This window comes from Scomber japonicus, chromosome 22 (genome assembly GCF_027409825.1).
Source record: "Scomber japonicus isolate fScoJap1 chromosome 22, fScoJap1.pri, whole genome shotgun sequence".
NCBI lineage: Eukaryota > Metazoa > Chordata > Actinopteri > Scombriformes > Scombridae > Scomber > Scomber japonicus.
This window is the reverse complement of record NC_070599.1, coordinates 17,528,105-17,556,052: the sequence shown is the minus strand read 5'-3', so window position 1 is coordinate 17,556,052 and position 27,948 is coordinate 17,528,105. Positions and strand designations below refer to the sequence as shown.

At 41.3% G+C, this 27,948-nt stretch overlaps 1 protein-coding gene across 1 annotated transcript; it reads right to left on the bottom strand.

Annotated features, from left to right (window-relative positions):
- tesk1b (testis associated actin remodelling kinase 1b) lies at positions 1–27,852 on the bottom strand. The gene is made up of 11 exons (XM_053343282.1): positions 27,226–27,852; positions 13,459–13,580; positions 13,241–13,289; positions 12,013–12,159; positions 10,232–10,314; positions 4,622–4,712; positions 3,827–3,910; positions 2,499–2,585; positions 2,195–2,291; positions 283–2,094; positions 1–251 (listed from the first exon to the last, which is right to left on the bottom strand). The coding sequence occupies exons 1-10, from the start codon at positions 27,424–27,426 to the stop codon at positions 971–973; spliced, it is 2,085 nt and encodes a 694-aa protein (XP_053199257.1). The 5' UTR covers positions 27,427–27,852; the 3' UTR covers positions 1–251; positions 283–970.
- Between the last annotated feature and the right edge of the window lie 96 nt (positions 27,853–27,948).

Here is a 27,948-nt window from a genome sequence, read left to right as displayed (position 1 = left end):
TGCGTTCTCTCTTTTTATTCAATGCCATCTTTAAATAATAAGAATCTGTACATCTCTTAAGCAGGTCTTTGACCATTCATTCCCAAAAGAAATAATGATATCAATAGTTTCCTTATTAACAACAGTAATACAGATGAAGTGCTTAACCAGGCAACCAGAAAGGGCCGATAGATCATACAGCAACAAAAATAGTCAAAATAACGGTGTACATCACACACTCTTATCTTCCCTTACTCACTCTCTCTCTCACACTCACACACACACACACACACATATATATACACACACACCTCTCACACTGAATCCTCCAGCTCTTTATAAACATGCTCACACATTTTCATGTCACACTCACACACACACACACAAAGAGTGCATCATACACCTCTTGATAATTAAAGACATTAAAGCAAATCTGCCTGTTCATTCAAAACAGCACCAAACATCAAAAATAATAATTGCAACAGTTATAATACTAAGCTTAACATTCCTCATTTCAGCATCACCATCATCATGACTCAAATGAAATTTTACATCTGCGGATATACAGGATCTAACCGACCCGGCCCCAAACTGTGTGTGTGTATGTGTTTACATGCTGAACAGTTCTGGAGAGCGGCCAATCGTCAGTCAGATCTACGCAGGCACGTCTGACATCTGAAGCTGTGTCGCCCTCGGCCCAGCAGAGGGCGACACAACACACAACAAGTCTCCAGCAAAATATACCAGCTTCTTAAAAACAGAGTCAGTCCCCAAAGCTTTCATCAGTCAAGGAGTGTATTCTAGGTAAACTGGACTCTCAATCAGACCCTCTTCTGCACCAAAAAGCATGTCTGGAAAAATAAGCAGGGTATTGCTGCGTTCAAATCTGTGCAAATTTTAAGAACTTAATTTCCAGGGAAGAGGTTTTGGTGCAGAGCTTTAAACCCAGTGTCTTTTCTGTGTGTATTTGGTGTTGAGAAAGCCGGGTTTATTATGTCTTTGCCCCTGGCAAGGCGAGTCCCGGCTCCAAGCTGGTGGTGGTGGTAGTAGGTGTTGGGGAGGGTGGCAGCCCCTTGGGTCCTGGGCAAAGCAGCCCATGAGAGGCTGCGTGATCCCCGTTCAGGTTCTTGTAGGGGTTTCTGCGTGGTGGAGCTCTGAGACACACTGAGGGGAAGCGAAGGCCAGACAGGCAGCAGCCGGGACAGGAGATCACCTCCTCCTGGTCCAGAGAGTGACCGCTGCCCGAGCCAAACGGGGAGGAACCGGCGGGGTCGCTGGCAGGGGAGTGAAAGCCGTTGTTGTTGGTTGTGGCGCCAGTGTTGGTGGTGCTGTCGCTCCAACCCTGCGGTCGGTTCACGACCACGTTGTTGTTGTCCAAATTAGAAAGAGGAGGCAGGCACGGGGGCCCGTTGGAGATGGCTGACCCCCAGCCGTTTGAGAAGGGAGGAGTGGAGGGCTGGAGGGGAGTCGAGGAGTGGGATGGAGGAGAGGAGAGTTTGGAGTAAGGAGATGATGTGCTGTCTTGTGAGTCCGGGGAGCTGGTGCAGTCCATGGGCTCCTCCTCCCCTTCTTTCTCTTGGTCCAACGACAGCGGTTCAAGAGACAGCGGAAGACCTGAATCACCTGCCAGGTTAGTCTCACTCTCCTCCCCAGTCTGCTTCTCTTCTCCTAGCAGTCTCTCTTCCTCACTCATTACATTTAGTTCACAGTCTACAGTGTCTATCTCAGACTGGGACTCCTCCTCAGTGAGGACAGTGTTTGGTGCTGATGTGAGGTGAGGAGGAGGCGTACAGGGCAGTGAGTGGCAGCGTCTGTGCCTCCTTAGCAGGACGCTACCGTCAGCCTCAGACCCAGAGGACTCATCACAGGAGTCTGGCGGAGGGGGCAGGGTGAAGGTCAGGGAGATGACTGACTTGCTGGGAGTGTCAAACAGCTTGATCTTGCCACCTTTGAGGTCCTCCCTCAGAGAGAAAGGGTTAACCCGAGCAGGAGGTGCCAAAGGAATGGGGGACAAGTCCTGGGGGTGGAGCATGTCAGATTTGCTGCGGGAGAGACGGGGATCTGATGGGAGGCAGAGAGATCTCCGTCGCAGAGGGCCAACCGATGGAGAAACAGCTTTAAAAAAAAAGGAAAAAATAAATCCAGAATGAATTGTACTTAGTATTAATCTGCAGAATCAAATGTTTCAGTGCCAACAAATCGTTTGAAGACTCACCTTTCACTGCTGGTTCGTCCTTCTGTTTCCTCTCCGCCTGCCTCCTCTCCAGCTCCAACACAATTTGGGAAAAGGATGGACGGAGCTTTGCATTCATCTGACGGGAGGAGAAACAAACAGCAAACTTTGAGACTAACAGAACACAAGCATGACGGAGAAAACAGGTCAAAGATAACTGCAGTGCTAGATTTTGCTTTTCTTCAATCTAGACATTAATTTGGCCTTCCATGTTCATGAACGGTAGAATAAACAAAGACGACGATGAGTGTGTGAGTGTGTGTTGTCTGGGACGAGTGTTTCTTACATTACAGCAGGTGATCGCCAGTTTCAGGAAGTCAGGAGGACAGTCTTCAACCATCTGCTGAAAGGCCTCCACATCCAGACCAAAATCCTGCGCAAAAAAAAAAAAAAAAAAAATCACAATCACAAGTAGATTATTCTTATTATTTAGGTTTTTTTTTTTTTTTTTTTTTTTTTAAAGGCCCTTGAAATTGCAATATATATCATCCTCCATTTAATACTTAGGTGAGGTTTTATTGACAGGCTTCAACTGCTGTACTATGAAATAGCCACAAGGGGGAGACATGCACTTGTGATTTCTTCAAAAAGCTTTCAAGTTTAGGCTTCAGTTACCCAAAGCCATATTATACACAATACTAACAGCACACTAAAGTGTAACTAAGTATAAATTACAGGGAGTATAAAATAAATTAATTTACTGTTTGTGCCAACAGGAAATTGTGCAATATGTGCAACCTACAGATGTCAATTAAACTGCAAAAATGTAGTCGCCATTACCAATTAAATTTGCAAAAACATTTTTAATTTTAAAAATGTCTTTGCCCCTGGCAAAGCGAGTCCCGCCTCCAAGCTGGTGGTGGTAGTAGGTGTTAGGGAGGGTGCCATTTTTAATTTTAAAAATAATTTCAAAAATGTTTTTGGAACATTTCTCCACCATCTACAAATATCTTCAAGTTTCTGCAGCTGTGAGCAGCACTTTGATCACATATTTGTTCTAAATGTCAAGTATTTTCATCATGCATAGTGACTGTTTTTCACACACTTAATACCTGCATAGCATACTGTATACAGCATAGGAATGGAAAACATGGTGAATTGTCATTGTCTCCGCTGTGAGCAGGAGATTCACATCATGCACAGAGAGCCGTCAGTTAGGTGCTGTACGTTGGTTATTTTGAGCCGTTTAGCGCTTACATTTTGTAATGTGTAATATTCTGTCATGACAGGAAAGTCATCTTCCCGTTTATTCAAAATTGTGATTACAAGACAGATCTCAAAATGTGATATCCACATACTCTTCAGACTTATCTCTCACACATACCCTTCAAACTCATCTCTGATATTAAAGTGCTGTTGTCATCTCAACATCTCTGCTTGCACAACACTCATGTCGAAATTGTTTTTACTTCAGACTTGATGCAGTAAAACAGACTGTCCTACAAGACCTGCATATCAGTAATGGCTTTATCAAAAAAGTTTTCTGTGCACATGCCAACCACTTATATAATCATGAACTTTATGAAATGAGATGTACATGATATGATGAGAACGTGACGAGAAGGATCAGGGAAATGGTTAATGCGCTTTGGTGAAAAAGCTGTCATCAGCTACCTCAGTGCGTGGCAGGATGTCAGGGTCGGCCTGTATCCTCGCAATAATCTCACACAGGATGATCCCATACGCAAACACATCCACCTGCAGAGAGGAAGACGAGTCAGTCGACGAGAGATACATGCACAGATACAGACCACATCAAATAAAACAGGAAGAGACCAATTACTGTCTACCGGTGTGTGTGATTAGTTGCTTTTACCTTACAGAAATGGTATAAAATTACAATTAATGTTTTATGAAATGACTTCTGAATCCTCAAATGTTTTGTGTGGAGATGACAAAAAGTGGGATTGTTAAAATATATAAGTACAAAGTTTTTTAGTTCAGACTTTCTAAACCTTGAAAAAGGCACCATCGCCTAACGATTTTTACATTGATTTCTACGCTTGTTTCATATGCTTCATCAGTTATTCATGAATCTTGTTGTAGACATAAAGGTCTGAAAATCTGATTATATAACTTATGTGAATTTATAATTTTTAGACTAAAAGAGGAAAATATGCTGCGGATATGGTTTAAATTAATTTGTAGTTTCTTGTAAGTAACCTGAACAGGCAATCATGATTTCCACTAAGCTATACAGAAATTACCAGCCACAGAGGCCAAGAACACCTCTTACATAACTAAATGTTTGCCTTTGACATAATAACTGAATTGTTATATATTTATGGCTTTACTTTCGTGCGTGGTTCCTAGGTTTATGTGACCAGCTTGCATCACATCCACTGTGGACCTTGAACTCTTGCAACAACCTGCAGCTGAGTGCTAATGAAGACAGCGATCTGTCGTTACCTTCTCATTATACACCTCCCCTCTGAGCACCTCCGGAGCCATCCAGTAGGGGGAGCCGACAACAGCCAGAGGCTCCTGGTCTTCTTCCTCACTGCAGGGAGGAGACAGAAGGACAGAGGGGAAAAGAAACACAAAAGGACTTTCATGTTAAAACACTTAGAGGCTCTAGTGAAAGCAAAACCTTCCAAATCCATTTCACAACATCAGAGTTTAAAAAAGGACATCTTAATAATTCAGTAAGTCTAAAAGAATATAACGGCGAAGGATAAGAGGCATGTTTCTTTAACGAATCCCTCTGTTGTCCCTGTACATGTATAATGAGATTCAGTATGCTGTACCAAGACACATAAGAGGAATATAAATATTAAAAATATAAACATAAATCAAAGATAAAAAAGGATACATAGGGTTGAAAAGAGAGCACTTTAAAATGTATCTAATCACAACAAATAATTCTTCAGGAACTTGAAAGTTGATCTAATCAATCGTTTTAATTAACAGTCACTCTTTTGCACCTAGTGGAGCGATTTCACCCATTTTTGGATCACCGTTTTGTTTTCTGCCCCACAAACTCTGTTTTGATTAACCTCGTTTCCGGCCACAGCAGGCAGCTGAATTCAGATAAAAAGCTGTAAAAACCCACCGACCACTGCCCTCCACCAAACCACAGACTGAGTTAGCAACTCGTTGGTGAACAAAGTCACATTTAGCAGCAAAAGAGCCCAATGAAAAAGGAAAAGGAATATTGAACTTGTGGTTGTCTAGTTGCTGCAAACATGACTCAGAACGAATGCTAATATTGCTCTATATCTGCAGCATCAGAGTATAAAACTAAATCAATATTGTGTTTGTCAGGTTGTTCCAGGATGCGTTTACTAAGGTTAATTAGTTAGTATGAAGCCAGTTTATTACAACCTAAAGAACTAATATAAAATATATTTACTGTACTAGCTTGTAAAATAACTACAATATATTATCAGAGATTAAGTGAACATGCTAAAATGAAATACTGTGTTCTCCGGCTATAATATTACAGCCAATAAGTTCTTCAAAATTTCCATCCCGGTACAGGACATCTGTTTTCGTTATGGGCTGTGTGATTCGGCCCATTCAACCTGATCGGGGTGCTGGCTCAAAATTTAACACATTACGTCACCGTGTACGAGATTGTAGTGATTTGACGTATTTCTGAGGTCAGATTGACGCCCATTTCAAACGCCCCAGGTTACCAGATATGAAACAATGGCACGCAAACACAGTGTGCTGCAGCCATGGAGGCAAGCAAACAAACTGGATCAACTGAGATAGATTCAACCTGACCTAAAAACCAGCGTGAGCCTGGAGTCTGCAGAGTCTGGGGAGGAGGGGACGAGGGGGGAGACACCTCCCTCCAATATTTTGAATTTGGACTGCAGTACTCAATACTTGCCATCAGCGTTACATATTTCTCCTTTAAACTTCATTTTAAATTCTTAGTGAGCCACATTAAAAAACATCTTTTGATTACTAAAAACAAATGATTTCATTTCATCAGGTGAAACAAAAGATTTATTCTGGCAAACCTTCCTATGAATGGGAAGGTGTGACTAACACTGTATGTACATCAGGATAAGGATGTTTGTTTTAAAACCTAACAGTGCAAAGTCCCGTCACTGATGCTTGAGAAACAATAAAAAAAATATTTTCCTTTATTTTCCATTCAGGCACCGTGCGACTTGTAGGAGACACACAATGACGACAGATAAACAAGCAAGCACACATTACGCTCCATTTGGTTAACGCAAAACCCAATCAAGAGGGTTTTATGGGGTGCAACGTACCGGTGTGTGTGTGTGTGTGTGTGTTTGTGTTTTCTTAGATACGGAGGAAGTGCGCACAGTGTTTTTCAGTTATGTGGAGATATTGTTGTGCAATTTTAGCTGAATAAAAAGGAAGGAAAAAAGAATGTGCAAGTGCAACGTGCTTGCACACATGCCTGCGTGCACACACAAACACACAGACACACACATACACACACACACACACCCCGCTGGCAGATACTTCCTCTCTGTGCTATTTCCATCTGCTACTGTGGGCTATGATACTGCAGAAAATACAGGCAGGGAAGTGATGGCAGAGGGAGAGACGAGGAGCCGAGACGGTCACGGCTCCCAATGTAAACACCATTTGGAGAAGTGAACCGACAGAAATGTGACTCAGAAGGCAACAGAGGGAAAAAGAGCTACAATTAAAATTCAATAAATGACGAGTAAGAGTTAAATTAAAAACACCAGAGGAATAATGAGAGAGTAAAACGACAAGAGTGACTGGTTATAACGAAGGGCAGGAGAGATCCAGTACGGCACAGAGTGCAAAAGGAGGAGGACTGGAATAGTTTGACCTTATTTGGAGTGCTTTTCCTAAACCCCCTTCATCTCCTCTCCCTCCATCCATCCTTTGCTCCCTTCCTCCATGCCACAAGCACAGTGGTAGCACTCCAACACAAACACGCACACATTCGTTAGAGGGTTGTCAACATGGTCCATTCTCAGTCAATGCTCTGCTACAGGATACAACAGTGTTTGAGTTAAATAAAAAAGCAAATATGCCCTTGAAAAGTGACGGAAACACAATTTAGCAGCTGCTATTGAGACAGAGGCCGGAGCAAACAGAGGCTTGGTGGTTGATAGGTATGCAAAAATACACAATGACAGACACATGCACACTCTTAGTCAGATGGAAATGTTGCATGTGTATAATATTTAGCTTGATTTCAGCTCGTCTAATGGGTCCCGACAAGTTTCAAAAACCCCAAATTTAGAAGTTTTTCCAAACCAATTTTAGTTAAAAGCATGAAAATCATGACATAAACATTTCCCCCCCAGACAATGACGCACACTTGTGTAAACGTAAAAAAGGTGGCTGGGCACAAACAGAGCAAACACACACACAGTAAAGGGCAGGCCAGGTTACATTGGCAGCTGTCTTGTCTCAAGCCAGAGTTGTGTGTTTACTAAATGATTGCAGACAGAGAGAGGAGAGAGGAGGGGAGGATGACGACCTAAAGAAATGGGACACGAGTGAGTGAGAGTGAGAGTGAGAGTGAGCGTGTGTGTGTGTGTGTGTGTGTGTCTGTGTGTGTGTGTGAGATAAGTGTGAGCAGTGGCCTCTGATATACTGGCTGCTGCCTCTCTCTCTGTTTCTTTGAGGTCAGCTTTGGCATCCCACTCCCAACAATTCAGCTGATGCTCGACATTGTTAGCAATCAGCCGCCTGACTGTTCAGCCGTTTATGGAGCAACAACATTCATAAAGGAGGGAAACTGTCTGATTTGAGTCATGGACTTTTATGGGCATCGAGGAGACGTAGGGTCATGATAAACTGGGAATGACAGGGGAAAAAAACAAAGTAGATTTATGCACGTCATTTACTTAATTGCAATTTGACCATGTGGTATTTTACTGGAATATTTAAAATATTTGGAGGGATTAAAGCAGCTGTGATTTATATTTTTTATAACAATGATGTACAGAGAAATTACCACCCGACTCCGCAGCTCCTCTCAGCTTGACAGAACTTTATAGCAAGTTTTAGCTCCTTGTTTTGCTGTCTGGCTACTAAGTTACTGTTTTGGTTCACTCTGACAGCTCTCGTAATGTTATTTTTGGCCAGAGCAGACAGCTGTTTTCAGAGAAAAAGCTCCAAGTATCCACTGTACACTACCTAACTTTAGCACCCAGCTGCAAACAGAGAGTTAGCAACCAGATGCTGAATACAGTGGAGCATTCAGCAGCTAGAGTTGGATATTTCCCTCAGGAGATGGTAGACAGCAAAAACAGAACTAAAAAGAGAGTTAATATTGGACTGATATTTATTAGGTTAGAGTAAGAAACACAACTCCAAAACAATTATAATGTTGCTCCGTAGCTGTTGGATGTGTCAATAAGCAACTTTATGCTAACACATAGCGCATATTAACCTAAAAAGCTGATGATATGTCAATGTGTATGCACAACTTTATGCCATCCTAAATCAATAATAAATGCTTTATTTTTGGATAGGGTGCATATTAATGAACATCAATATTTAAATATCTCTGTAAACATGCCGGATTATAGCAAAGCTGCCAATTTGCATCCGTAGTCCCTACTAAATAAATAAATAGTAAAAATACAAATAAATAGATAAAATACAATTGTCCCAAAAAATCTGTTTATGCAGGTTTAAGGAACAGTTCAGCATTTTGTGAAATATGAAGTGATGATTAGATATGAGAAGTTCAACCCTACACTGGAACTAGTGCTGTCAAAAGTTCAGAAACTAACTTAATTTCACTAATGAATATATGTTGTTTATTTAATTAGTACAAAAACAGAAATGTGAATGAATAGTTTGTGGTTTTAGAGTGAGTTATGTAATCATTAAGCCCCCTCTTTCAGTCTTTATGTGAAGATAGGCTAATCGCTCTTCTAGCTTAAGCTTCATATTTAACGCGTAGATATGATAATATCATCATCACATGTAAGTCATAAGGATATTTCCCAAAAAGGCTCACTAATCCTTTACCGTATTCATCCAACATATATAATTAATGGTTACTTTGCAGATTTAGATTTTTGCATTTAAAGTTAGATAAATGTATAAAATATGTTTTACAGACTTTTCCTTTTCTTTCGTTTCAATGAAACATTTTAGACTTTGATAGTGAGCATTTATTCAACCCGTAGAGGAGCATTATATAATCCTTTCACTAATCCCACAAATTCCTAAAGCTGGAAAAGTGAGTTTTTTTATGCTGTCAGGTTTTCAGCCCATCCAGAAACAACCTTGTACCTCCCAATATTGGATGCCTATTTCTTTCCTACTTCACATTTTTCAAATGTTTCTTTTTCAGTCTGATACAGACGGTAAAAAGTCTTCAGTAATAAAAAGTTCCTCCTTGGCCACACTGAGTATGTCCCCCCATTGTAGTATTAAAACTTTTAGCTCTGTGAAGAATTTGAGCATCAAACATTGTGGGAGACATGATGTCACTGGAGAACCAGCTGGAGAGAAAAAAAAAAAAAACACTTCAGAGGATGGCCGGTCATTTATAGTCGTAAAATACGCCACATTAATGTCACTGCATAATAAAACACACAGCTGCAAACACAGAAGAAGAAGAAACCCAAAGACACAACGAGATGACAGCAACAGAGGTCGTGCGTCATGGCTGCTCTGATTAAATACTGACACCATCTCTGCCTTCCCAAACCTCTTCCCCCTTGAAACAACGCTCAAAAAAATATAAATATAGTTCCACAGAGAGCGAGCGGTGGTGGAAAAGGGGAGGGGAGGGATTTTTTTTTTTTTTTTTTACAACAACATTTGGAAGGGAAGCAACATGTGCTTGCATACTTTGGAAAAACCTGACTGAGCTTTGGTGTGAGTAATGTGTCTCTTTTAGCGTGTGTGATAGTGTGTCATCCAAGAGGAAAGAGAAGCTGTGGGAGACATGTTCCCAACACTTTTTATGGCATGGAGGATTAAAAACGAGAACGAGGGAACGGAGGAATGTAATTTATTGAGCGCAACTTATCTAATCAGAGAGTGTTGATAGAAGTTTTGATGAATGGGCTGTTATGGACTGACCTGTAATCTGGGATCTTCTCCGCCAAGCCAAAGTCTCCCACCACGGCCGAGCACACGCGGCCTTCCCAGCGCACCAGGCAGTTCTGTATGAGGGTCAGAGGTCACACACACATACATATATATAATCAGTTTGGGCTGTTACAGTAAGTGTGTGACCAGTGTGTGTCAGCCTTCCTTCTGTGTACATTTCAACACTGATTTTATAGATTTTATTGAGCAGAGCTTCTCATTTTCTTATAAAGGACTTTTTGGGTAAGCCTTCCACTCTTATCAACAGAAGCTGTAAATTGTGGATGATAATTAGTTAGTGTCTGTGGTGTTTTTCCACACAGTGTCAACCTTTTAGCAACTGACTAAAGTTTCTCCTGAAATGTCAAGTGTGATTTGTTAGTGGCCAACAGTTTCCAGCATGTCATCATTTCCTTTTGTTGCTTAATTGAGGTGCAATCTGCATCGAGACGGTTTTCTTCTTTTTAATTTTTTACTCCAACTGGACAACTTTCCACATTTCGTCACTCGTCGTATTTCTGTTGAATTTCTTTAGAGACTCTCGAGCAGTCCTGATCTAATGTATGAGTCATTCACAGCTTTTCTCTCGAGGCGGAGAAGACGTTCATCTAATAATTATCATTTGTTACTCTGAATGAGTTTGGAGCTTAAATATATAATTATAAATCAGTTCACTAAGAATGGTGACACCCAGTATCGATATTGAGCCACACCAATAATCTAAAATACTTTGTCATCATTTTAATGTTATAATTATAATAATAATAGTTAATTAAGCCTTATGACCATGTTCTTTCTTTGAGCTACTGTGCTGCTGGTCCAGCACATCTGGCTGCCACCATGTAAAGACAGGACTGTCCTGTTTTGTTGAGGTTTTAGGGCAGAGTTAAGTTATTCGTCACATTTCATTTGTTCTTTCTCGGCTTTTATTCAAATAAATAACATGAGGGTTTTTTTCAATTGAAAACATGATAATATATATCAGCTGCACTTCAATGTTTTAAGGAGAAGTCATTCAATTTCAAGTGGCTAAAAGTAAGATGTGTGTGTATTTACTATAAAAATGGGTCAAATTTGACCCTGAACAGTATGTGAGGGTTAAAATTTAAAAATGCTTTAGTTATGAGTGTGGCTTTCTCCTCTTTCCTTTTATGTTTACATGTGAGCCAGCAACTCAACTAGAGCAAATGTGTAATTTATTGCAATTTTTTAGCATATTAACATTAATGTCACCTCCTGCCTGCTGCTGCTGACCTACTGGAGTTAAATAAGCAGGTCAAAAGCCCACTGCTGCTGCATCAGGTCAATTTAGCTGCAAGCTGTTTTAGATTTTCCAGTTTTAGTAGCCTACTGTGCATTTAGATACTCAATTGCCAACATCCACAGCACAATATTTCCAACACATCCATTTGTTGCTTAGTGGGTACGAAGCCAATTTCTCCGCTGGACCTCCGTGATGTCACCAGATGGAGCTGAAAGCTTTGTGACGCTCCTGCAAAAGTCTCTAAATCTGCACACAAAGCCCTTTACTGTTTCCAAAATCTACATTAAAGCACAACCTCATCAAGTGTAAGCCGCTATGAGCTCCTCATGTTTCAACTGTGTGAGCCCCTGTGGAAAATCCATATGTTAAGCGTGTGTAGTTCAGTGTGCGTCAGTGCATGTAATACTTATGTATGGCTGCCTTAGGAGCAGAGTCCCCATGGAGAGCAATCTGTGCTTATGCAATGTACTGTACGTGGGCACTGGAGCGTGTGTGTTTGTGTCGTCACCTTGGAGGTGAGGTCCCTGTGGAAGATGCCCTTGCTGTGCAGGTACTTCAGCCCTTGGGCGATGTTTAGAGCCAGGCTGAGACGCAGGCTCCACGACAAGTACATGTCGCTGCCCAACAACTGCTCCAAGTTACCACCGTTGATGAACTGAGAACAATAACAACAACATGTTAATTAGTAATTCACAATGAAGGGATCACATTTGAAATTGCTTGCTTGTTGATATGAAGGCCGTTACCAATATTGGTTTGGGAAACTGGGAGTAAGGCAGAGAAATAATTAAGTATTTATTCATTTTCTTTATTGCATTTTTATCTGAATCATACTCATGATGATTTCTGTTGCCCATATTAATAAATCAAAGCATGTGAAGAATTTAGTCTTCTGGCTATTACAAATGGAGTGAGCAACAAATCTCTGTCCATAAGATAAACCTCCAAACCATGCCATCCATCACTTGATTACTTTGCTTAACACACACACACACACACACACACACACACACACACACACACACACTATGTGTATGTAATATGCTGACCAGAAGAGTCAGGCGTCACCAAATCCCCATTATCCCCTTGTCTTTTCACTATTGAGCTGCTGGGTTACCGTGGCAACGTCAGGTCAACCCATCACACATAAGAAGCAGGTGAAATGTCATGAACCGCCTGCCCTCAGTCTGTGTAATTGAGTCCACTCGGGCCTCACTAGCCGGCCAGTGACAGCTGCTCTTACTGTTCTGTGCTTCATGTAAAGCTCGTTTAGGGAGGCGTGTTATTGGTATAAATGATCAACATCTCTGCATTGAGCGTTAGAATAGCGCTTCCTGAGTTCCTATTTTCAATGAGTTTCCATTTTTAATGATTATTTTTCTTTTTGTTTGCTTGCTTGTTTGCTATAATAGCTATACTATTTTCAACAACTTGAAGAAAATGGGGCTCAAATCCTTCAGCTTTTGGTTTTCAGTGCAAAATTGGGGAATCTACATTGTTATTTACCCATTCAAAGCCAATTTTAATTGAAATAAGGATTGGTTGAGAGGATGTTAAGTGTTCGAATTACATTTTTTCCATCTAATTATCCAACAATTTCTGCCACTCAATACAATTATAAATCATGGTTTACTTGCTATAAAATACTTTAATAGGTAAAGTGTAAACACCAATTTCTCATCAGTGAATAAAGTGATACTCAAGTCTACTCAGCACTGGGTTAATTAGCGTCTTACCTCTGTGAGAGCGTGGAGCTGCCCCTCATGGACACACACTCCTATAAACCTGGAGGCAGAGCAGACAAACATCATTTTATCAATAAGAGGAGAACAGTTTCTACATACTCCATCAGAAGAGTTTGAAGGAAGTTAATGCAGAATAGGAATTGTACTTGAGTGTAATATGTTAGAGAGAACAAATAAACAAGGATAGCATGTTTCAGTGTTTCAGGTACCTGAGTATGTTAGGGTGCGATAGTCGGTTCATGAGCTGGACCTCCCTGAGCATGTTGGCTCTGTTACTGGCCAGGATGTTCATCTTCAGAGCCATGACCTGGCCCGACACACGATGCTGCACCTGGATCACAAAAAAAAAACCAAACAAAAAAAAACAGCTTTATTTTGATCCACTGACAAAGAATTCATGCTGAAAGTATTTCAAAACTGCAGATCAACAGGCCAGTTTCTGTACTGTGTTGCAAAATTTCCTTGGCTTTTTTTATTTTTTTTATTTCTGCACTAACAGACTCATGACAGTTGCTGTGAAATCTTCTTGAAAACATCTCACAGCACACATGAATACATAGGTTACACATATACGTTAAAACCAGCCTGCAGAACAGAGAAATATTAACACTCAAATGTTATGGAGACTAGCCCATAAAACATTAACAGGTCAGTTGCGTTACTCCATTTATTTTGGCTGCTTCTCTGCCCCAACCTGCTGCTGCTGCTATGGCACTGGCTCAAGTCTGGTATGGTAACCATGGTGACGCGACATGCAGGCTACATGTTAGCGCGTATTTGCTTGGGAAAGTAGTTTGACTGCCAAAGAAGTACATACGAGCAGCAGACGAGTGCCAAACGCTCACAGAGAGAAGTCAGAGGTGTTTCTGAGTCTGTCTGCGTTGGTCTGTGTCTGTTGTTCTTGTGTTAGTGTGACTAAAGTGAGAAAGTCTAGTATGTGTGGAGTCTGCAGTGTTAGCGCGACAGTGAGAGAGAAGATAGAAAATAGAAAAATATGACTGTTTAGTGCATTTTATGTAGATTTTATGCTTTTCTGCATTGGTGGATATCTATGATTCAGTATGTATAAGTAGTAAGATATTCCTTTATTAGAACCACAGTGGGGACATTTACAATATAAAAAGGTCTTATGTGAAAGCATTTTAACCCTGTATGAAGCCATATTTATAATATAAGATGTTGACCATAAACAAAAATGTATCCGTTGTCACATGTTCATCTATGTATTAAAAAGACCTGTCAATCAAAGCAAGTGTACGGTGGCCCCTAAGGTCAAAATACATATAAACGTGAATGCACAAACATCAAGAGAAATGTGCTCTAAATCAAAAAAGTACTTCAAATACTAAATTTATACAAAACAAAGAGAAATCACATGACCACCATACAAGTATGATAGCAGGTTCCAGGTCAATTATCTTGATTAAGTAAACGTTTGAAAAAAAAAAAAAAATCATCAAATGTTTGGTCAGAGTTTAAATCTTCTTAGCTGATTTTTTGATTCCTTAATTAAAACCATAATTTTGCCAATTATACACTTATTCAAGCTAAAGTTCTTGCAAAGCTCCTTTTGTTTTGGCATCATTTAACAAATACGCTCTACAAGACTTTTTTTTTTTAGTTTAATAAAAGAAGCCAAAGTAGTAAAGTATTATTCCGGTATCTGTATTAGCATTAGTATCAAATGACTTCAAAACAATACCTTCACCTACTTAAAAGATTTTCGCAATAGCAGGTCGCAGCCCCCCCCCCCGCCTCCTGATCCCGAATGCCATCTATATTTCTTTTGAGCTAATAATAAAGTCTAACTGGCACGAGAAGCTTTCAGTTGTGTATTCATTAGTGACGTGAGTGTGTAATGAAAGACAGGGTGAGGGGAGGGGAGGTAGAGAAAGAGAGTGTGTGTGTGTGAGAGGTCATCTAGTAGCAACAAGTGGACCAAGTCTGGAGTGAGAAGTGTTGAGCTGAAGTCTGTGTGACACTGGCCTGGATCAGGGACTGGGCTCGGGATCAGAGTGGTGATGGAAAAACCCACAAAGCCTATTAGAGACCAGACGAGAGTGCAGCGAGTAATGCTATAAATATACACACACACCCCCACACACACAGTCACTTTTGGGGACATTATAGACTTTGATTCATTTCCCGGAGACTAATTCTAACCACTCACGACTTGCCAAACCTTAACCACGGACCCAAAATTCAGCTTATTACAAATTGGGGGACACAACTTTTGTCCCCAACTGCACAAGTCCTCTCCAATAAACTGGTCCCAAGTCTAAAAATTTGTCCCCAAAAGTAGCCTATGACAGACCACACACACAGTCACCATTGACTTCCATTCATTTCCTGGAGACGTATCTCAACTTCAAATCATGACCCTAAACTGACCTTAAACCAAGTCTTCACCCTAAAATTAATTACTTCCAGTAAGGGGACTTGCTTTTTGTCCCCATAAAAATGATGAGTCGCCACAACATGAGGACTACTCAGACCACACACACACACACACACACACACACACACGGTTGATCTCTTCATCTTAAAACAGCTAGTAATGAAAGTCAATGTCTGCTGCACCAAATCCTCTCTCACAGATCCACTTGAGGATTTTAGTCTGTGTCTGAGTGCTGAGTGCTGCACACATGCATGGATAACCGCATGTAAATAACAAACGGACAATCTTGTACAGTAGCTACTTCCTCTTGCTAAAGAAGAAGTTGGAGCAGAAATGTTTAATGCACAGTGGGGGGTGGGGGATGGGGGGTTGTTGAAGGAGTGCAGGACTAATCTTAGCTTCTCTTTATAATATATACACAACACTTAGAGGACGAGGCTGTGTAGGCTGGTAGATTTAGAGTAGAGCTCTGCAGCCGATAAGAAGGTTTCTGTTCTCTGCCGCCTCCTTCTTCTTCTTCTTCTTCCATTAGCGACAATTTATCTTGCGAGCAGGACTGTGTGGGACTCTGCGTGACTGTGGGTTTACATCACGCCTTTTCCCAGCGCACATCTGCCTTCTCACTTACTCAAAGAAATGCTTACATGGTTGTCTGCCAACCTGCAAACTGTACGAGCCAGCCAAACATACACACTAACTCATATAGGCAGGTTACAGTGCAGACGTGAGCCAACTGCTGATGCAGCAGCTCCCAGTGGCTGGGACTACTGAACGCTGCTTGACCCGACTGTTTTTGTCTTGGCCATTTTTAGCCTCCAAACAGACATTATTGCCGTCTGACTCACCGTGATGCTTGAGTTTCTCTCAGGTGTGTGCTTGTCATAGTCTGCTTTTCATGAGCTCAACTCTGCAGAGACACAAGAAGTTGTGTGTGTGTGTGTGTGTGTGTGTGTGTGTCTCACATATTTTATGCCAAACACTTTACCGGTCATCTCCATGGACTTGCCACTGGAATGCCGATGTGCACGCCTACAGAAAGAACACCACACGATGCAGCAGAGCAAACACACACAAATGAGAGGCCTCTGCTCACATGCACGTGCCCAGACACTCCCTAAAGCTCTCCTTCGAAACATACTCGGCCTTGTAAAGTGCTGCTGTCAGCATAGGAAAGGTCACAAGCGTTGCTCCCTCGCTTGCTGCGCAGCCAACATGTGCAGCGATGTCTGTCATTAGCCTGCGGCCCACTGAGGCAGACTGATGCACGGCCAGGCTGAGAGGAGGATGTGTCAGAGACTGCGGATGGAGGATGCACACAAGGACAGGAAAGATGAAATAGACCTTAAAACGATCTGTGATTTTAAGGCATTTGAGGTAAAAATATGAAGACTGTGATAGCAGAGCTGAGCCAGTGTTTGGAAACTGTAGGAAAACTTGTTTCAGTTTGAATAAATTTCACTTTGTTTTTGTATAAGAGGGTTGCAGCCAGGATTTTAGAAATACTCAAGGTCAACAGTCTGAAGTCCCTCTGCTGAAATCTTTCTCCCTACACAATTACCTAAACACCATTTCAAAGCCTTTCCCACATTGCCATGAATTTTATTGCTAAATCTTGTATTTTTATGCATGTTGCTGACCTCAAATATGTGAACCGGGCTTAATAAAAAACATCTTAAAAAAATCACTATGTGGAACAAACTCAGGATGTTGCAGAAAAAAAAAAAATCCTGACACAATACTGAGGACATGACCTTGATGTCCTCAATGCTATCCCTGGTCGTGCTCTTGTAAAGGTTTAGTCTGTCTATTTTTTGTCTGTATTGCGTGCTGAAAAGCATGTGGACAATACTTTTGCTCAGGGGCTTTTTCTTGTGCTTTGGCTTTTTTGCTCTACTGAAGAGAAGTCTGAATACTACAAATGATATTTAAGCCAAAAGTGTGTTTTGTGGTGAAGCTATTTCCTGTTTTCCCCCCCTGAGAGCTTGACTAGTCTACACAGAGCCCAGTCTGCAAACCCATCCAACACCTTTGGGGTGAATTGGAAGGCTCACTGAGAGTCAGGCCTTATCACCCAACATCGCTGGCTAACCTCACTAATGCTCTTGTGACTGCATGTGAGCCCCACGGCCAGCTTCAGAAATCTTGTGTAAAGTCTTCCAAGAAACAGCGGAGGCTTGTTCCAGCTGCATAGTTTTGGAGTGAGATTTTCAGCCATCACATATGAGTGCAATGTTTGGGTGTCCACATACTTTGGTCGTGTACTGGCAATTCTGACCTTGAACCAAAAAAAGAAAAAGAAAAACGAATAAATTCTGCAGAACAAATCACATGTTTGCAGTGCTGCAGAGATGGAGTGTGGCTGAGTGTGACCACACCACTACACTCAGCAGAATGACTTTGCCCCCGGACACTGGGCCAGCTCTAAAGACCTCGTTTTCCCTCGTGGATTTCATGGTTTATTCACAACTTCCCATCGGCAGGGACCAATGTTATCATTTCTCCAGCTGAATGTTCATTTTCATGAATCTAAAAATCAACATTTAAACAAACACAGTGATCTCCAAATAAACTGTAGGGTTAATATCTGGACATATAACAACACTACTTCAAAATCTAGTTGTTTTAGCCCTGAAAAAGATCAAATGTAAGGAGACGATATTTTACAGTTTTACTAGTCTGTAGCCAGGCACAAAATAAAAGTATCATCATCATTAAATATGCATATAATGCAGCAGTTTGCAATGATATTAAAGCACAATTTGAATCTGCATTAAGAGCCATCACTGTAAGGCAGAATCATTAAGGCTCAACCGAGTAATGGGACAGCAAGTGAGTCAGAGAATCGAGAAAATGACTTCTCCTATAAAACAACTTAAAAAGGTTACGCCGCTGCCAGAGGCTCAGCTCTCAGTTATTGCATGAAGGGGCTCAAAAAGTGTGTGAGATTGTGACTGAAACAAGGCACCCGGCCAAGCTGGGTCCGTCAGTGAGCGAGCGGGGGGGAGGTCCCTCTCTGTGTGGTCGAGCTGGGTTCAGAAACACAACCTCATCCAGGGGATGCACAGTACAGGTAACTGCCACTCAATTTATTATACAACAGAAACACTGAGCCCACCACTACTCCTCCCTGTTCCCTGTCTATACACACCAACTTGAACCAGTCCCTGACGTCTACGTGTTTATTATCAATGACCTGTTGATCACAGATAGAGTGTTACATTTGAGGGGGGGGGGTGGTGAGGGGGGTAGATGAGGGAGAATGAAAGTAAGTGGAGTGTTTGCATTTCAGTCAAATCACAATCAAACATGTTGTTGTGTCTAATCATGCAGACAGTTTAGGTTTAAAAGGGCATTCCCCTGATTTTACTCACTAAGTTCAGCGTTACTCATCATGGAGAGTGTGAGTGTCATTGGTGGCTCAGGAGGGGGTTTCTAAAGTCAGATTATGTCATCTGGGAATCTGAAGTTGGGCTGGAAGACCTCAAATATCTACTGTAGGAGAAAACCTGTGTTACAACTCAGAGTTTGAAAGAGGGGGATTTACCAGGCAAGGGAAGATCTAATAAATGACTGTGTTGAGTTGCATTATGGGAAATGTAAGAGCCACTGTTTTGGGTGCTTTGCTTATATTGCGGGATGAAAGTCAGGATATATTTGCCTCGGCTGTTTAGATTTTTGCCTTTTGTTTAAAAAAAAAAACAAACCAAAAAAACCCTTTCTCTTGCAAGTCCCCAAACCTTTTGAAAATGTAACATCACATCAGAGTCCCTTTGTTCTCTTCATCTGAGACAGTCTAATATTTCTGTACACTTTAGACAGATGAAGCCTGTTTTCAATAGAAAGCAGTTCCAATAAAAAATGTTGACAGTGTTTTCTGCATTTTTGTCCAGTTTGCAGTTATTATGAGTAAACCATTTTTTTTTGAAAGATGTTTCTGCTGAACCTTTAAAAATGTCACTTCTGATTTGAAGTTGAATAGAATTTAATTTGCGGCTCTCACAGCAAATTATCCACTTAAGAGAAGAGTCAGATATCACTAAATGTGGTTGTAAACAAACCCTGGTGTGGCTTTGCACAACTAAAAAAGATAACAGATTCAAAAACAGAAGTTTTGTGGATGATATTGAAAACAAATGAGTTTTACTTCCCAAAAAAAAACAAAAAAAAAAACTTTCACAATATCTGTAACACTGGCAAAACACACACAAACAATGCAATGCATTTGTTTACTTTCTCGGAGGGGAGCGGCCTTCCTCGAGGTTAAGCTCAAGACTACCGCACAGGCCAAAATGTCAACGGAGGAAATACTCATTGTGCATTGATATAAACACACACACACACACACACACACAGAGACTCTTGACATCAAAACATGGTAACCATGATAGAGAAGGAAAAGAGGGGTGCAAGAGATATGAAAACAGATAGTTGTGCAACACTGGCCCAACACTTCTCTATTTTAAACCCCCGTCCAGTTGACATAGTCTAAGTAATAAAACACAGTGACAGGCACATATCATGCTCAGCACTCTCATATTTGTGTGGCAGTGCAGAACATAAACAAAGCTAAATACTTTTGTTACGAGTGGCGGCGGAGCAGGCCCCGACTGGAGCGAGGGAGGAGAGGGATAATGAGGGAAAAGTGCTACACTAAGCCATTGATGTTCAAGTCTGCACTGGCTCTCCCATACCAACACCACCATCCAATACCAACACTGACACACAGACGCACACAGAGCCTCGCAATCCTGAACACTGAAACTGATCACAAGCACACAGGAGACAACCGATGACGGATGGTGGTTTGTGTGTATGTGCGTCGCCTAAAGAAAAGAAGTTCCTTTTGTTGTTGTTGTTGTCGTTTTATCTCTCCGGAGCTGAAATTGTTCCAGAAGCCAGGATTTACAGAGAGCTGATCACATCTCAACACGTCCTGATGGGAGAGTCCCGGCCGCCAGCAGTTAACCAACCTGCACAGTTTCAGAGAGCATCATGGCTGAAGTGAACATGATAAGATGTGACTAAAGATTGTGTTTGCATCTGAAAGATCCTTCATGCTCTAACAGTATAACAATTACTACAGTAAATCTAAACGTTAAGATGACATAACAACAACAACAATTACACAGCGCCCAAGGTGACGTCTTGGCTCTCTTTATCTGATCAACTGTCGAAAACCGAAAAAGCTTTCAATGTGCAATTACGCAAATGAAACTACTAATCCTCATCAGCAGCAGATCGCCGGCATTTCATCCTGAAAACATTATTTAAACCAACTGTTTCCCACCATACTGGCTTGTGACTGTTTAAAATGAAGCAATATGTACTTATGGCACCCTGATCACGAGGTTATGAACTTAGTGTGGACATCATGTCTGATCAGTTCAACGAAGAAGTGATTTTCCTTCTTTGGAGGAGGTACAACTACCAGGAAGTGTTTAGTAGAGAATCACCTCATGCAATGTGGGGGGTCTCATTGCTTTGGACAGGAGATTTTTGTAACAAAAATATAATCACAATACAATTTCACTGAAAGCTGATACACAATGTTTTTTTTTTGCAGTCTTCGTTGTGACAACAAATAGATACACGAGTACACACACACACACTGTACACACACACTGTACACACAAGCAGTGGCACCACAGCAGTGTTTGGCAACCCATTTCCTTCGAATTAACGCTGTGTCACAGGCAGCTGACGCACACACACACACACACACTCACACTCATCAGTCATGTTGACAGTATTTGTCCCTCCGAGACGCTTGTCTAATTTAAATGCCTTTTTTATCCAATTACTCTCTTTAACTTATCATATTTCATGTGTGAGTGTGAAAAAAGAACCACACACACACACACACACACACACCTGTATCGCTTGACTCTTATCGGGCTAATCACAGCTTGCAGCATAATCGCTGTGATGACTGGTTTTGTTATGGAGAAATTCTTGTTATGTGACTCATGGAATTGTGTGTGAATTTCTCCCAGTTTTCAGAACAATTATGAAAAGTCAATCAAACCCTCTCGACTTGTGCCATGTATGGTTTTATGTTGAGAAACACTAAACTGACGGATTCAGCTTTTTTCTCTCTAAAAACTGAATGTCACAAAATGTTGTGTGTGCAGGATGGAGCATTAAGAAAACAGGTCAATGAAACTACATTTATTCATTCATGTGTTGTGCCAGAGTTCGTCTAAAGCTAATCTGCAGTCTCATTTAAAATTATACACACACACACACACACACACATATAAATTCAATACATTAAACTCTCTACAGCCTGCAGCTCATTAGCTTAGCATAGCATAGCATAAAGACTGGAAATAATGGGAAACTGCTAGCCTAATGCTGTCCAAAGGTAACATAATAAGCCACGTTGGTGGATGCATGTTGTTTCAAGGTGCAGGTGAGATAATGAAATACCATCCAGGAAGTCCAGATGTTGTAATGGATTTATGCATTTATACACACCAAAACACTGCACATCAGTTTCCAACTCACACAGATGGTATTTTATAACTCTGGTAGCAACTATTTTATAAATTAGGTGGAAAACCACAGAAATATGACATTCACGTAATCCTCCAGGAATGTGTGCTTGCATGTACAGTATCTGATGGGCAAATACAGAGCTATGCCGGATGACGTCAGGTTACGTTTTCAAGCAGAACTAATGTTGGTGTGAACGAGGCGTGAAGCTCCACCTGATTACTCCTGAAAAGTCAATACCGACCCAAATTTAAAAACTAGTCTGATGCCAACAGACTTTATTTTCTTTTACTTTAATCCCTAAAAGATACATTTCGCCAGACTTGGAAGCCCTGAAAAGTGTTTTTGAAAACAAAAGTTGGGAGATTTCCATGTCTCATGTAAATTAAAAGGAGAAAGAGCCAAGTGAGAAACCAAGTGAGAAACCAAATCTACTACAAAGCCTGAATTGTCCTGCGTTTCCTTGTTCTTAGACAGCAGGTGTCATACGGATGAGAAAATATACAAGAGCAGAAACAGCTGGAAAAATGAGCTAGAGTTCAGTAATCCAATTAGACACTGATTTAAGCTGTTTGTTTAAGAGATAAAACCCTGAAGCCCAGAGAAACAGACCGAATAAATAATCACCTACTATACATAATACAACTGTTGAGTGATGGTGCAATTTGCTTGCGATTGTAGGCGTTAATGCTTTTGAGCCTTCAGGTTTTGCAGGTCTAGTTTGGGGCTGATGGCGAAAGGGGGAAAAAAATATTAAAGGAGCGGGAGTCTTGCACAAGGCTGAAGCTGGTAGTACGTACACACAGAACTTTCCTTTGAAGAATAATAAAAAGGAAGATGAAAAAACACCTGGAGGATTTGTCTTGACACGTGTGCTCTCTTCCTTTATACCACCCCCCCCCCCCCGCCCCCCTTCTTGCCCTTATTTTTTTCCAGATTGCACAATTGTGCTCCGTAGAGGTGAATAGCTGCCTGTCCGCCTGCCGCGAGCCTCCATTGATCAGCTCCGAGGACTGAAGCCCACACTCCTAGCAGGAGGCAACAGCCTTTTGTGGCCCGAGTGCAGGGCATCCATTTCAAAGTCTGTGTACAGTAAATGGTCTTAATGCATTTTAGTGACTGCAATAAACAAAACATCTTAGTGGAGCAGAAGAGGAGCTGGGCCTTCTTCCTCTGAACTGAACCAGTACACACTGACACAGACAGACAGCACACAGATAGTAACTTTATTGAGCCCAAGGGAAATTTAGGAGGCATGTCCAGTCAGCCATGCCAGCAAACCTTTCAAATGTGACTGATAGCGGTGGTAACAATTTTGCATTTATATGGCGCTATCAAAAGGGCAAGTCGATCCAAACCAAAGTGGCAACTTGACAAGCCAGCAGTAAACACTGTGACATTTGCATGCTCATTGGCCATTCAAAGGGCAACGCTGAGGGAGTGGCTTCACAAGACTGAGCGGCCTAAAGAGGCTTTTTTTTTTTTTCCTTTTTCTTAAAGACAGGCAATGGCACAAAGCATCAAGAAGGACATTAGTACAGAAAAGGAAGTCTTATTTAGAGAGGCAAGGGCACATTTTTAAGACTGGAGTGTACAGAGACTGAGCTTAAGTTTTGTTTTTGTTTTTTTAAGTTGTCAAGTCTTTTGAATTTTAATATCTCCTTAGTGTTCAGACCGCAGCACCACTAATAGCCTTAATTACAATATGAATCACTGTGTTCATGTGAGAATCGCACAATGTTGCCAAATTTCACGTTGTAACACGAGTTAGTCACTTAAATGTTTTTACTTTACTTTACTTTACTTGTTAACATTCAGGCTACCTCACATGTAATTTAAAAGATACCCAGAATAAAGCTGAAACTGAAATCTGACCACAGAAAGTTATCAGCAACAAAATCCAATGCCTAAACTTTGGTGGTTGAGGTTTCTTAAAATGTGAAGATTTCCTCATTTTCTGTCTTATACTTGACTTTAACATCAGCTTTGGAAACTTTCCCCCAAAATCAGTTAGTCACTAAAACATTCACCAGATTAGTCACTACTGAAAATAATAGTTTTCAAGCCAGAACCAACACAGGAGGTTGTCACCGCCCTTAAGCACACATAATATATTCAGGTACAGACCCAAAGATCAAATAAATGACTGGAAAGAGGAAGCAGGAGAGTAATAAATAAAAACCACCACATCAATTCAGCAGATCTTGGCAAAGCTTTCACTTATACTGAATATACTGTAGGCAGCTGGACCTCTCAAGTCTGTTTGTTTTACAGGTTACTGTAATTAAAAGTGAAGATTGAGGCTTCCTCTTTGTCTTAACGTGACAGACGACCACAATGCCCACTAGAGCAAATAAAAAAGGTGAATAAACAGAACTGAACATTGACCAGATACCTGAACTTTAGGATTAGTAAAAGTTTAAAGCATCATTTAATGAGCAATAAGCATTTTGAATCATTTAAGATTGTATTTTTGTAGGATGTGAGATTCCTAAAAACATGAGATGCATTTATCTGCTGAGTTGAACTAAACACTGAAACACAACCCCGCCGCTAAGGACTGACACCTATGTGTGAAATATGACTGATATGAGGGAGAAATATCTAGATCCACTCTGCATAACACAATGATACATGGCTTCAAATTAGAAAAAAGTCCAGACATCTAACATGTGGCTGTGGCAACTCATTTTCACTCCTAGACATGAGATTTATATGTGAAGTGTAGAATGTGACCACAGATTCAATAAAGATTAAAATCGATCATCAATCACAGCTTCCCAGAACCCAAAGTTACATCTTGAAATTGTTTCTTATATCTGATATTTTACAGAAACAGCTGTACAGATATAAAAATGCCATTGCTGCTGTCTGCAAAGCACTGTTATTAGAGAAAGTTGAAACACCACTGTATTCTTTGCTATAGTTTTAGTCTTTTTAGGTGAGTTAAACACAAAGAGACAAAACCCAAGAAGAAGAAGGTGAAAAGTTTTAAACCCCATCTATGAAGCCACTGAATATACGAGTTGGTCCAGTATACTATTAAGTGATTTAGAAGGTTATAGCCCTCAGAGCAGGAACTTGTAATCATCTATCTTTATCAAAACCAAAGTGTTCAAACAGGCCGTTAATCAGTCATCAAACCTGTCTTTAGTCACACTATTGAGCAAGCCATTCAACGCCCAAAGAGCATGACTGATATTTAAAGAGATCCCCTCCGCATACGCTGCTTTTACTGATCATTTAGAGGTAGTGTGGGTACTTTTTGGGCATTACTGTTATCGTTATTAGTAGTTTCACTGTTATTCCCTTGTGTTTGTCTTTGCTTGTTTTTTTGGGATGTTTTGCATTCTGATGTAATCGTTACATGTGTGAACAACATCCTATTTTTCATATTATATTTTTCCTTTTTGTTCCCTACTGACTTGGATTTTAATCATGCTATTGTTTTGCATTATGATGTAATGATTACTTGCATGGACCCCAAGGAAGAGTAGTTGCTACCTTGGTGGTAGCCAACGGGGGTCCTAATAAATAAATAAAATGAATGAATGAATAAATAAATGACTACTGGTTGGAATGAAATAGGTTTAACATTATAAATTCTTTCAATTACATCTGCTTCTTCTTCATCAAAAAAATCATTGAGTCTGAATATGTAAACATGTTTCACTTCACAACTTTAACAGCTGGACGCAAGAGGTCTCCTACTGTACTTCACTGAAAAGTATGTTCTCAATATACACATGTCCACTGGAGGCTTCAAGTGTCCTCACACTTGTTTCTGTCGTGTACTAAACTAAACTATACTATGATTGATTGGCTCCAAACCAGTTGTGATGTCACAAATCCGCACGCACACGCACCTTGAACTCAGATTTTTAAAAAAAGGTGAGCACAGAGAAACTTTCCTTCAACAGATAAATGTGAAAACAGCCCTCTAGTGTCAAACCCTGCACAGTGAAGCTCAATCATGAAAGTGAAGTAAAGATAAGGAAACACATTTTGGCAGGATGGGGACTTTCACATTCAGCGTGTGAGGAGACGTTCATTAAATACATCTAGGTATCGTGCTCCATATTCGTAATCTGTCCTATTGTTCTGGTTTCCAGTTAAGAGGAATTGGTCCTAAAATACACACACATGAAACAATAATGTTACTAAAACCTTGAAAGGATCAAGATCTTTCAGCTTGGTGACCTTCTAGAAATCCAATTGTTCTCTGTGGCTCGTTCATCAAAACAAACTTCCTTATTTGCATATAATTCATGTCCGCACATCTCAAACAGGTGATGCAATTTTCTCTCCCTGGCCAGCTGCTCCTTGTACTTTGGCCATCTTTCACACCATCACACTGGGCTGTATGTGGCCACCACTAATGAGGCGTTCCCTGGAATTAGTCTCTATGCAAGTGAACTGCAGCGTGACCAAAAAGGATGAAGGCTACTGGTCCGAAAACAGAGAAGGGGGGAGATTGGGTTACCTACACATGTGCCAGATCTACCTGTCTTGACCGTATCCGCTTACACACCAAAACCCACACACACACACAGTGTCCATCTTACACAGCGTGCGGGTCACTGCAAACACGTGTGGGTGATTAAACAAGGACAGTGAGGTGTAAATTTCCACCATGACACCACCTCCCACAAAAAAACAAAAAGAAACAAACCATCACTAAAAACGTCCTCCTGTAATTATTCAGCATCATGCAGCTCTTCTTTCTTGTTCTTGCTCTTGGTGTTTGGTTTAGGTGATGATTTGGTTGCCATAGATACCGCCTCTTTCTTTAGATGTTGTGATGTTGTCAAATTGAGTTACCAGGAAGTCAAACAAATCACTCAGAGCTGACAGGAAGTTTGATGCAAGTCACACTTAGTCAAATCATCTTTAAAAAAAAAAAAAAAAAAATCAACCAAATAAATTAAAAAAACATAACTTTGTGTAACCATGGAGACCTGGTGCGTATGCAGCTAAAACCTTGAGCATGTCCTCAACAAGCAGCCTGCGTAAAAGTTAAATAGTTAGGATTAGGCCATCATTCATCACCCTGTTGCGACCACACAAACACACTTCCTCTCACCTTGAACACCTCTGAAAAGAACCCTGCGCCGATCTTCTCACAGCTGAAGTCATCTAGGCGAGCCAGGCTGGACACGGCGCTGCGCAGGGCCCGGTATGAGGACGGTCTGATCCGGTTGGTTCCGTGGACGCTGTGCATGGGCGGGTCTGCCTCTCCCTCCTGCTCCGGCTCGACCCTCTCCCTCTCCATCTCCATCTCCATCTCGGACAGCCCGGGAGGAGGAGGAGGAGGCGGGAGGAGGATGAGGACGTGGGAAGTGTGCGTAGTTTAAAATCCAGCCCGACTTCTGTTTACATTTCCCATGTCCTGCTACAAGGCCACAGAGCGGGGCTGTCCGGAGGGGAGGGACAGTAAGAGCTGTGGTCAGCCACCGGTTAGACTGAATTCCGCTGTCAAATTCCTGCACAGGTCCGGAACGAGCTTGCTTGTGTTTGTTTGTTTTGTTGGTGCCTAACAAACTACGCAGCCGCAGCGGTGAACCCTGCAGAGTCAGTGCGCAGTCTAGGTGAAACCCCTCATGCCGCGCAGAAGAGGAGACTGTGCCGTTTTATTAACTGCGCAGGCTGCTGCTGCTGCTGCTGCTTCTGTCTTGGCAGCAGCGTCCCTCTCTCTCTCTCTCTCTCTCTCCCTCTCTCTCTCTCTCTCTCTCGGTTTCCTCCAACTCTGCTCCTCCTGCAGGGGAAAAGGCCGGGGCTCCCCTTCTGCTTCCACCAATTGAATCGT

What these genes read in the sequence shown, in the direction of transcription:
- tesk1b (XM_053343282.1), bottom strand. Translation starts at nt 27,426, where the DNA reads ATGGAGATGGAGATGGAGAGGGAGAGGGTCGAGCCGGAGCAGGAGGGA. An exon ending in TCTTTTCAGAGGTGTTCAAG is followed by an intron (nt 13,581 to 27,225) that starts GTGAGAGGAAGT and finishes TTTGTGATCCAG; the next exon opens with GTGCAGCATCGTGTGTCGGG. An exon ending in ACATCCTGCCACGCACTGAG is followed by an intron (nt 2,586 to 3,826) that starts GTAGCTGATGAC and finishes TTTTTTGCGCAG; the next exon opens with GATTTTGGTCTGGATGTGGA.